General features: G+C 37.8%; 1 protein-coding gene across 1 annotated transcript; it reads right to left on the bottom strand.

Annotated features, from left to right (window-relative positions):
* Nucleotides 1-374: 374 nt before the first annotated feature.
* On the bottom strand, nucleotides 375-7,289 carry LOC149147639 (cytochrome P450 750A1-like). The gene is made up of 4 exons (XM_089441902.1): nucleotides 7,185-7,289; nucleotides 6,328-6,948; nucleotides 5,969-6,134; nucleotides 375-607 (listed from the first exon to the last, which is right to left on the bottom strand). Exons 1-4 carry the CDS (start codon nucleotides 7,287-7,289, stop codon nucleotides 375-377), a joined length of 1,125 nt encoding a protein of 374 aa, XP_089298028.1.
* Nucleotides 7,290-11,915: the final 4,626 nt, after the last annotated feature.

Here is an 11,915-nt window from a genome sequence, read left to right as displayed (position 1 = left end):
TTACGGATTTAAAGGCAACCATGGATCCTCCTCAACCTTGCAAACGCAGAGAGCGGTACTTGTCTTGGAATCGTGGTTGCACACGCTTCCTTCATATCCATCTGCGATGGATCGCCTTCAACTCTCCACTCAAAAACGTGCACTAGCTAAGCCAGTACAAGTTCAACCATCGGAATAGCCATTGAAGCCCTCGGGCATCCTCTCCTACCAGACTCGAATGCCAGAACTCAGAAGTCGGATTGACCGGTTAAATCTATATTTTCGTCCCCCATAAATCTCTCCTGCTTAAATTCCGATGCATCTGCCCCCCACACAGTTGGATCCCTTCCTATTGCCCACAAATTCACAAGTAGCATTGTTTTCTTAGGAAAATATTATTCCCCTACCGTGACAGCCTCTAGAGATTGATGGGGAATCTCCAGTGGCAACGGTGGGTATAATCGTAGCGTCTCTTTGACCACACAGTGGAGGTATTTCATGGTTGCCAGATCCGATTCCTTTACTTTTCGATGTTCACCAACAACCATTACAATTTCCCTCTGTAATTTCTTCATTGCATCCGGATGTCTCAGCAGCTCACTCATTGCCCATTCTGTTGGGGATTTTTCTGGTAAAATCCCAAAAACAAACAAAAAAAACTGAACATAGAGGTAATGCTTTGTTTTTCTCTCCACAGGATCTTTTGTGCACAGGGAAGCTTCAAAAAATTTGTCTGAGAACAGAGTATTACATACCCAGAAAATGATTTGTATTCATTAAAAACATAATTCCTGATACAACATTCATCCTCTTTCACTCAGAGGGATTTACCAAAAAAACATTCAGTCAACAAAATAAAACTCTGTCTCTTCCTGAGATTTTACACTGTTGGGTAAAATTCTCTTTTTCTTTTACTGCTGTAAAACCCCTTTTACATTACTGCTGTAAAACTATTTTTACATATGCAGTAAAATTTTCATTACATTCCAATTTCAAAATAATAACTCATACAGTTATTCATATACATGTGCGTTCTTTTCTTTTGCATTTCAATGCATATCCAATACATTCATAAAAGGTCAACACAGATCTATGCACTGTTGTGCATCTCACCTTTCTTCACCACAGGTCAACTCATAAAAAAATTATTTCTAAAACTTATGCGCTCCCCGGTTCTGTCTTTTTGCACTGCTGTGCAATATTTTCTACTTGCATCATACACTGGGCAACTCATAACAAAATTACATTGGCATATGCGTTCCCTTTTTTTTTCACCATGCACTACAGTGCATTTTACGACTTACCATTTTTAAACCTACGCTGCCCCCTTTTTTTTTTAACACACAACATGTGCGTTCATTTCATTGTAATTCACATGTGAAAAACAAAATGGTCAACACACGAAAACTGCCCATACTTCCGCTATATAAAAAAACATTAAAATTAAAAATTTCACCAACTATTTTCGAATGCCATTTAATTCTCAGCATGGCGGTCAATTCATTCACTGACAATTTGGCGGTCAACCAAGCTTGTTTTTTACTCCACGTAAATATTTAATGTTGGCTCGTATGCAGGTTGAATGATGGACGGCGGAGAACTATGAAGCGGATCGGACGGCTGGAATGAATATCAGGAGCCCACTTCACGCTGAACTTTAGGCTCCGAAATGTCATTTCTGCTGACGTATACAGATGACCACGTGGCTGAGGATAATTGGATCGGGCTCGTGTGTACGGAAACTGCTCTCACCGCAAAAGCAGTCCGAAATGCAGGTGGTTTGGAGGAGCGGTTTTGGGTGCATTAACTGTTGTTTCACGGTTTTGCCATCGCTGTCCACACCGCCTGCAGTTGGAATTAATATTCCCACACTCCCCTTTAATTTCAACTGCTGGGCATTCAATCATACCAAAACACTTCCTCACATAGAGGGATTCACCAACTGCTGTTACAAAAATATCTTCCTCACATAGAGGGATTCACCAACACTGCTTCTGATGCAGTTCCACAACCAATTAAAATAGTCTTCCTCTTAACATAGGGATTCACCTGAGACTGTGCTTAAGAGCACCTTCCTCATGACAGAGGGACTCACCTGAGACTGTGCTGAAGAGCACCTTCCTCATGACAGAGGGATTCACCTCTGTATGCTAAAAAGCATCTTACTCTTGACAGAGGGATTTACCACACTATGCTGAAAAACATCTTCCTCTTGACAGAGGGATTCACCAAAAGGCAACAGATCTTCCTCTTAACAGAGGGATTCTCCAATCATGCCTTCTTCAAAGGCACTTCAATCTGTCTCTTACATTCATTTAGCACATACGCACTGCAACGTATTGCCTTTTGTTTTCTAAACAGAACAAGTGCAAAGATTTCATGCTGTTGTGTTTTCTTTGCATTACATTTCACTTGCGCTATTGCGCATTCCCTTCCTGTTGTTTTCACAATGAACAACAACCAAAACTTCACGCTGCTACCTGCTCCCCTTCATTGATTACAATCGCACTGTTGTTGTGTCTCACTTGCATTTCAGATGCAAACAACAAAAACTGCATTTACATTTACTGTTGTAAAGAAAAATTTCTTTTACATGCGCTGCTGCCCATTACATTTCATTTTTTTTTTAACAAAAAAAACTTCATGCTGCTGCATTTTTCATATTCACATTGCTGTGTGTTTTTACTACATATTCTCCAACAACAAAAACAAGACTTACATTACCCTTTTCACTGCTGTGTGAAAAATTTCATTGCATTCTCAAACACTGGGCATTTACGCTCTGTTGCGTTTTGCCCTCTTCTCATTTTCCTCTCACTGCTTTGCGTTTTCATTGCCAATAAAAAACATTTCCATCTGTTGTGTATTACACTCACTCTGCTGTGAGTATATTCTCTCACATTACATAAAAGGAAAACTACATTCCATTGCTATGCATTTCAATCCATGTGTTCCACAAAAAAAAATTCCATGCTGCTGTGCATTCTAATCCATGTGCTCCACACACAAAATTTTCCACGCTGCCCTTGTTCTATGTTCTGCCTTCGCACTGTTGTGCGGGTCTCCTTGCTTTGCATTACAATGCATATGATTCACATCGAATTCATCTTCGTCTTCACTTACACACTGCTGTGTGTTCTACTGCTTCTCATTTTTCTTATCCCGCTGCTTCACTTCACATTACAACGCTGCCCCTTTTTCTTCTCCGCACTTCTATGCATATTGCATTGCATATGTGAAAAAAAAACAAAGAAAAAACATTACATTTTTCAACACCACTGCGTATTACATTTCAGAGGGATTAACAAAAAGATTTCATTTGCGCTCTACTGTGCTGCAATACATCCTCCACATAATCTCCATACCCTGCAGACTTTTCTTCTTTGCTTTTATGGCAGATTTAATTCCATATCTCTCCCCTTATAAGAAGATCTTCATCAAAGAATATAGTTCAGCAATAATGATAAATAATTACAGGCTCCCCCTTAACTGTATGCATTTTTTTTTTTTTTTGGCAAAGTTTTCTCAAAAGAAACTTAGATCAGCTTGAGAGCTCAAGGGACTTTCAGGCTGTATTTCCTTCTTTCTCCATACTTGTGTAACTTTCTTCTTTTGCATGGGTCTAGCTTGTGTAAGAGCCCATGTTAAGTTACAATCACGTGCCATATGCCCAATGTTATGACACTTGAAACATTCTACATTGTTCATGAATAAGAATTCATGAGTTTTTCTCGTAAAATTATTTCTTGGAGATTGTCGGAGACTACAACATCTATCTCTATGAAATGCTCTACAGTCTTTTTCCATATGACCAAAGTTTGAGCAAGAATAACAATAACCAAAAAATGAACTTTGGTACCTGGGAGATGGAGGTTTCCTTGATGTACTTCTGAAGCCTTGCTGCCTTGAGATCTTTTGATGATAACCATTGCATCTTGCCTCTTTGACATCAGCTACATTTCTTCTTGGAGCTGGTTTTCTACTTGGAGTAGGATTTCTTCTATTGTAGCCTTGATCTTTCTCCTTGCCTTTGCTGAAACTAGGAGCATCACAATTTCTTTCTGCCTTCTTCGCTCTATTCAACTGATTTGTCATGGATATGACTTCTTAATTATGCTTCCTCTTGCTTTCATCAAGTTCCTTCTTAAGCCTGACGAGATCTTCATCCCTTTCTTTTACTTGAAGTTTAATGAGGTCAACCTTCTCACATTCAGCTTCTATGATGGGTTCAGAATTTTCTTCTTCACTGATGGTCATGGTCAGTGCTCCCTTTGCATGAAGGTCATGAAGTCTGTCCCATATCTCCTTTGCTGATGAATATTTTCCTAGATTCTTCTTTATAGAATCAGGGAGTCCATCCAAGATAGTCTTTGCTGCCTTTGCATTGTACTCCTTGGATTCTTTATCCTTCTTGCTATCATCAATCACTGATTCCCAAATTTCAATCCCTTCAGACTTTAAGAAAGTCCTCATTTTTATTTCCCATATATCAAAGTTCCCATCGAACCTTGGAACCTCAAATAGAATGCTTTCAAATAGATTGTCTTCTATTTTAGTAAAGGAGGGAGACACAACCTTAGGAGGATTGGAGGCTTTCTTCCTTGACCTTGCCATTCTTAACTATTTTTAAAATACCTGACTGTGTTTTTAAAATGACTCACTGTTTCTTCAACAGCAACACAGAAAAAAAACTTTGAGGAATACCTGGGTTCTTTTGCCTGAGACTTCACTCTGCTGGAGAAGCTTTCTCTGCTGCAACAAGAATCTTTCCTTCAGCTTCTTTGACACTTTTAAAGAGCCTGAACCAGCTCTGTCACCCTCAAAGAACCTGGACCAGCTCTGATACCACTGTTGGGGATTTTTCTGGTAAAATCCCAAAAACAGACAAATAAAATTGAACACAGAGGCAATGCTCTGTTTTTCTCTCCATAGGATCTTTTGTGCACAGGGAAGCTTCAAAAAATTTGTCTGAGAACAGAGTATTACATACCCAGAAAATGATTTTGTATTCATTAAAAACATAATGCCTGATACAACATTCATCCTCTTTCACTCAGAGGGATTTACCAAAAAAAATACATTCAGTCAACAAAATAAAACTCTGTCTCTTCCTGAGATTTTACACTGCTGGGTAGAATTCTCTTTTTCTTTTACTGCTGTAAAACCCCTTTTACATTACTGCTGTAAAACTATTTTTACATATGCAGTAAAATTTTCATTACATTCCAATTTCAAAATAATAACTCATACAGTTATTCATATACCTGTGCGTTCTTTTCTTTTGCATTTCAATGCATATCCAATACATTCATAAAAGGTCAACACAGATCTATGCACTGCTGTGCATCTCACCTTTCTTCACCACAGGTCAACTCATAAAAACATTTCTAAAACATATGCGCTCCCCGGTTCTGTCTTTTTGCACTGCTGTGCAATATTTTCTACTTGCATCATACACTGGGCAACTCATAACAAAATTACACTGGCATATGCGTTCCCTTTTTTTTTCACCATGCACTATAGTGCATTTTACGACTTACCATTTTTAAACCTACACTGCCCCCTTTTTTTTTTTAACACACAACATGTGCGTTCATTTCATTGTAATTCACATGTGAAAAACAAAATGGTCAACACACGAAAACTGCCCATACTTCCACTATATAAAAAAACATTAAAATTAAAAATTTCACCAACTATTTTCAAATGCCATTTAATTCTCAGCATGGCGGTCAATTCATTCACTGACAATTCGACAGTCAACCAAACTTGTTTTTTACTCCACATAAATATTCAATGTTGGCTCGTATGCAGGTTGAATGATGGACAGCGGAGAACTATGAAGCGGATCGGACGGCTGGAATGAATATCGGGAGCCCACTTCACGCTGAACTTTAGGCTTCGAAATGTCAGTTCTGCTGACGTATACAGAGGACCACGTGGCTGAGGATAATTGGATCGGGCTCGTGTGTATGGAAACTGCTCTCACCGCAAAAGCGGTCCGAAATGCAGGTGGTTTGGAGGAGCGGTTTTGGGTGCATTAACTGCTGTTTCACGGTTTTGTCGTCGCTGTCCACACCGCCTGCAGTTGGAATTAATATTCCCACACATTCTAGTGTAGTCGACGTCGTCTCCATTCCACCAGCGAACATCTCCTACACAAATAGAAATACAGAGTTAACATATTTTTGTGTGAGTAAATGAATGATAACTATCAAGACTTCTAAGTACTTCCTAGATTTAGGTCACAGGTTCGAGCCAAATTGACAAAGACACAGAGAAAAAGCTTGATTGAAACATTCAAGTTTGAAGAATTGGAATAGAGTGCCCACTGCCCTCCACACATACAAATATAATTAACTTGATGCTTTCCCGTGTTATTTTGTTTAGATTGGTCTCAGCTATCTCGAGGAGCGTATCAACAAAGTCTTTAGGAGCCTCTGGCTCTGCCTCTTCCTGCCCACCGGAGCTCGACAGGCGACGATGAACATGGTCCTCTATTACTTGCTCAGCGAAAGCATCGAATCTTTTATGAGCTTTCTTCAAGCGCCGCCGGATACCTTGCAAATCAAGCCAATCCAAATAAGGGATGGAGTCGCCGATATTAAATTCTCCCACAGCACTTGACACCTGCAGTATCAGATCCTTGAATCCTTTGTCATTGGCACCCAATTCATCGTTAGAAAATTTGTGACTGGCCAGCATTTGCCAGACTATATTGGAGGTGAGGGTAGAGATTACATCGGTCACATTGAGGGGTATTGTGCCCTTCTCACTCTTTTCCCAGATTGAACGCATCACGGCAGACACTTCTTTCTCTCGAAGCTTCTTGAAGGACTCTATTCTCTTCGCTGTGAGCAGCTCCAAGACGCATATTTTTCTCATTTTCCTCCAGTGATCTCCATAGGGAGCCATCACAATATCTTCGAAATTGTACGCGAAGTATCTAACTCCGGGGTTGGAGGTCGGCTTGCAAACATCAAATCATGGGTTTTTAGGAACTGTTTGGCAATCTCAGAGGAGGAAACCACAACGGTAGGGACAGAGCCGAAGAGCATAAACATAATGGAACCATATTTGTCAGAAAGGTCCTTAAGACAACGGTGGACAGGGAGTCTCAATTGATGGAGATTTCCAATGATGGGCAGTGGATAGGGTCCTGGAGGCAATCTTCTACTCTTTCGCCATAACATCCCCACTCATACCAGTGCCGCAATTAAACTAATCATAGCCGTTGTCGCAGTACCTCTTCTACCACCTATTAACGTTGCAGAGGCGGTCAACCGCTGAAGCAGCTTACCGAAACCCATATCGTCGTTTTGCAGTGCACGTTCTATAGAAAGAGCTATGCCTTATTTATAAATAAAACCCCCTGAATTTTGGAAGTTCAGTTCCCTCTTATGAATGGAAAATCCATTGACATTGGAATATAGTGAGTAATGCAAAATTCAAAGCTCGTGTCGGGAATTCAATGGACAAAGATGACCCTAATTTCACAATCACACAAATCAAGATCCATTTTTCTTCTGCCGCTTGTTGACTGCTCTAATCGTATGGCAATCGCTACTTAAAAGAAGCGGCACTTGTTAATATCACACTTCGCATAAAACAAAGTATATATTAACGCACCCATATAAATTAAAACCGTATCAATTAGATTTAATAATTAATTTAATTAATTAATATTTTATTAAGTAAATGAAATTTTAATAATAATTTAAATAATTAATAAACATTATTATTATAGCTAAGTTTAAGAAAGCATATATTAATATAGTCTGAGTGGATCTAATGGTTATAGGAGCATGTGTTTCAAAAACAAAAGAAATAGAATATGTATGTCTTTAGATTTAACAATCAAATAATTATCCAAAAATAAATCATTATCTCAGAAGCAAAAATATCATATATTAATTTAATATCTAACTTGACTTTGACCTTAAAATTAAATAATATCTCTATCACACGAACTAACGACTAACAACTTTAAAATTAAATAATAATTAAATAATATCTTTATCACACAAACAAACAAATAACGACATTAAAATTAAATAATATTCTATATCACACACACAAACAAATAACGGGTCAAAATGGTAGAGAAGGAATCATGGCTACATGGTCCCCACCGACGCGTCCATGAATTCCGACTTTTTCGCGTGGGAATGCAAGCCGAGAGAGACAATTGAATGAGATTCCCAGTGCACCTGAATTGGGATTGGATTAGAAACATTTGTGCTCATTACTATGCAAAGTGTCGATCGGATTGAGTTTGTTAATCTCAACGAGCGTGAATTTAAAGTTGTATGGTTGATTGTAAAAGATAAGATGGCAATTTTACATATTCTCATCCTTCAATCCAAAATTTCTTTTCAATTTCAAAATATATGGATGTGTATTTACAATTTAATTTTAAATTTTTATTAATTATAAAAAAATTGGTATCTAATTATTTATTTATTTTTATTTAATTATATAAAAATATTTATGTAATAAATATTTAATACGAATTTATATTTGCAATAGTAATTTTTTTACATTATAAATTAATATAAATTATTTTTTTTGGAATAGCTTAATTAACAAGGCGGTCTCAGAAAATAGGTGCAGGCCCGTAAAGATATGCAGGAAAAACTTCATCTCACACAATCTTTTTGTTGATGATGTGCTTATTTTTGCTATGCTCTGCAGGGCATCGTGGACATGCCTCTATGATATCCTTAATAGATTTCAAAGCGCAACAGGGTTACATATAAACAAGGCTAAGTCTGTTCTTTTCCACAACGACACCAATATGGAAATGGTGAATTGGGTCTCTGAGTTATTTGGAATAGAGTCGAGGCTGATCAAGGATGGTGTAAAGTACCTGGGTTTTCAGTTAAAGGCCAACAGTTACTCTAGTGCGGACTGGCAGTGGATGATTGACAGGTACTACAAAAAGATCTCGGCTTGGGAATTCAAGTGTCTCTCCTTGGCGGGTAGAGTTATTTTAACTCAAGCTGTCTTATCGCAACTGGCTGTTTACTGGGCTCATATTTTCTTCCTCCCTGCAAGTATAATACACAAAATGAACAAGATCTCTGCAAATTTTATATGGGGCGGTAAATCTCATCAGAAGAAATATCACCTTTCTAGGATGGAAAAGATAGCTTCGCCCAAGAGTTTAGGAGGCTGGGGATTACTGGATCTGAGGGTCTTTGGTAAAGCTCTCCTTTGTAAGTCTTTGTGGAGGGGGATCTTCGGGGAAGGGCCGTGGAGCAACTCTATCAAAAAGAAATATATGAAAGGAAGGGATATAGAATTCTGGTACAGGAAAGGTAGGATTGATCAAAATATGGATCAGCTATTTGGCTCAGTTTTCGAAAAATAGAGCAATATTTTCTAAAAAATTTAAAGTGGAAATTACAATCTGGCAACAGAATTCTTATTGGCATAGACCCCATCATGGGTGGCCGGGAGGGCATTTCCATTCCTGAGGAACTTCTTAGTTTTTTCCACAGAATTGGTATTTTTACTTGGGACAAGCTCATTTCAGCTTGGCAAGGTCCTATCCCCCTTTGGAAAGAGGCCAATGATTTCGGCATGCCGGTTTCTCTGGCTGGGCTTTGGAAATCCGTCATGGTATCTCTGAAAGGCTGTGGCTTTCATCGTACAAGGGTAGTAGACTATCTGATTTGGACGGTTCCAAATGCAAACATGGTGGTTCAAGTAAAAGACATTTACGCTGATCTGTTTGACCCAAAGTCCCCTCGTTTTAGTTCGATTTTTCCTCCGCTCTTATGGAAGACAGGCTGCCCTCCGAAATTAATTTTCTTCTCGTGGCTTGTCTTCCACAACAAAAATTTGACATGGGAGAATCTGAGGAAAAGGAATTGGCACGGGCCGAGCAGATGTGTGATGTGCGACTCTCACGAGGAATCCAATTTCCACATGTTTTTCCAATGTCAATCTTCGATGCAAATCTGGCAGGTCTTGGCAAATCTATATGGTTTCCCTCTCATTGTTTTTGCTTCTACTCAGGCAGCTTTTGATTGGTGGAGTGCGCAAAAAGACTCATGGAGGCCCATGATTATTATTGTCCTTTGGTATGTTTGGAAATGGAGGAACAACAAGATCTTCAAGAAATCAAAGATCCCCCTCAGTTCTATCCTACAGCAAATCATATCTGTCTATGATACTATTCCAAAAAAGCAGCCCAAAATAAAGAAAGGCATCAGAACAGAGGATGTATGCTTCCACTCAGAGATTCCAAAGGCGTTTTTTGATGGTGCTGAACAACAAAATATCTGTGGATGTGGGGTTCATATCATAATGGACAAGAATCTGCAATACTTTATTTCATGGAATGGAGGGAGCGGTACCAATAGCTTGGCTGAGGTGCGGGCCCTAGCAGGTCTTCTCGCTTTTTGTATCTTTTTTGATATCCAGACTATTTCTATTTTTGGTGATTCCAAATCTGTGATTGATCATGTCATGGGATCGAGTCACATCAGATCCCCCCACCTAGCAGGATGGTTGGACAGGATCATGTTCTACTGGGGACTCATGAAAGATAGCTCAATTCAACACATCTGTCGTGCTCAAAATCAGCAAGCAGACTGCCTGTCAAAGGAGGGTCTGCTTCTTGGGACAGGGACCTGGTCCATGAAGGTTATTTTCGACGAGAATTCCTGGCTCATCCAGGATTTCTCTATTCCTGGATGTTGACTTTTCTATGGTTTTTTCTTCCTTTTCATCTCTTGCTTCTAATGTCTGAACATGTCGTGATATATGGATGCCCAACGGTATCTCTGATCTAGTTTTTCATATCTGAATTGGTCTTGTATGTGTCGCATATATTCATGGTTTTGTTTAAGACTAATGCTCTTTTTGGAATATTTTTGTCATCAGGATGTATATTCAAAATGAAGATCCTACAGCGCCTGAACGCGGTTATTTGTACAATCTGGAACCTTATATTCTCTCCATATAATATTATGATGCTTTTTCGTTGTGATGAAAAAAAAAATAAAAAAAAAAAAATTCATTAAATTAGAAATTTTAAATTTAAATTTTATATTATCTTTTATTAAAATGAAAAATTAAACCTGACAAAGATGTAATCATAAAAAATTTACAAATTGACTAATAAAAATACATTTTTTCGTTGTTTTAAAAAATATTCACACTGTTCAATTGTCATCTTCGGTTTTAATTTTAACAAATTAAACTATTTAAGAAAAGGACTAAACAGCCAATGAACTGAAAAGCAACAACGGGGATGGAAGTCTTAACAAGCAGGAAACCGCCAGAAAAGAGGGAATCTTTTCGCCAGCTTAGCGGCCACAGGATATGATGTAAGCGATTTAATTAATGAGCTTACGTGGCTTTCCTTTTGAATTTCTATCGGTGGAGATTCGACGGCCCCAGCCGCCCGGCGTGTCCGATGTGTCGATCAATTTAAGTTTTGAAATGCATCGAAATTGAAACAAAATGATTTTAATTTAAATATTTAATTTTAACTGCTATTCCTTATTTCAATCGCGGTTTTTTTTTTAATTCTTTTCTTCCAATGTGACCTGTCATAAGTATAAGAGTAATTTTATAAAAAACTATTCAAAATAAAAATAAGATATCATTATGTGAAAGTTTACATTGCGACGGAGTTAATTTTATAATATTACTTTTCGATGTTTTATATTATTTTCAAATTATATATATTTTGAAAGTGAAATTTTAATTTTTAACATAATTATTTAGTTTTATATTTTCCAGAAAAAAATATTTAATTATATTGAAAGTGTTCTTTTTGTCAGCTTTCACTGGGCAAATACTGATTGGGCAAACACTGTTTATTTGAGGTATAGGTTTTATTTTTATTTTCATATATTTTCTCTTTTTGGTAAGGTTATATTTTTTTTAAATTATTTATTTGAGTTTTAGTTTTTTCCAAT

Source organism: Pinus tabuliformis, chromosome 9 (assembly GCF_031772625.1).
Source record: "Pinus tabuliformis cultivar Carrire ecotype Pingquan chromosome 9, CPIR1, whole genome shotgun sequence".
Taxonomy (NCBI): Eukaryota; Viridiplantae; Streptophyta; class Pinopsida; order Pinales; family Pinaceae; genus Pinus; species Pinus tabuliformis.
Note: the sequence above shows the minus strand (reverse complement) of the source record. Positions and strands in the feature narration are given on the sequence as shown.

Bases quoted from the DNA above. Each gene is read 5' to 3' on its own strand.
- LOC149147639 (XM_089441902.1), bottom strand. From the start codon at position 7,289: ATGGGTTTCGGTAAGCTGCTTCAGCGGTTGACCGCCTCTGCAACGTTA. The intron at 6,949-7,184 runs GTATGAGTGGGG...GATGTTTGCAAG, and splicing joins TTAGTTTAATTGCGGCACTG to CCGACCTCCAACCCCGGAGT. The intron at 6,135-6,327 runs GTATGTGTGGAG...CTATTTGTGTAG, and splicing joins GCATCAAGTTAATTATATTT to GAGATGTTCGCTGGTGGAAT.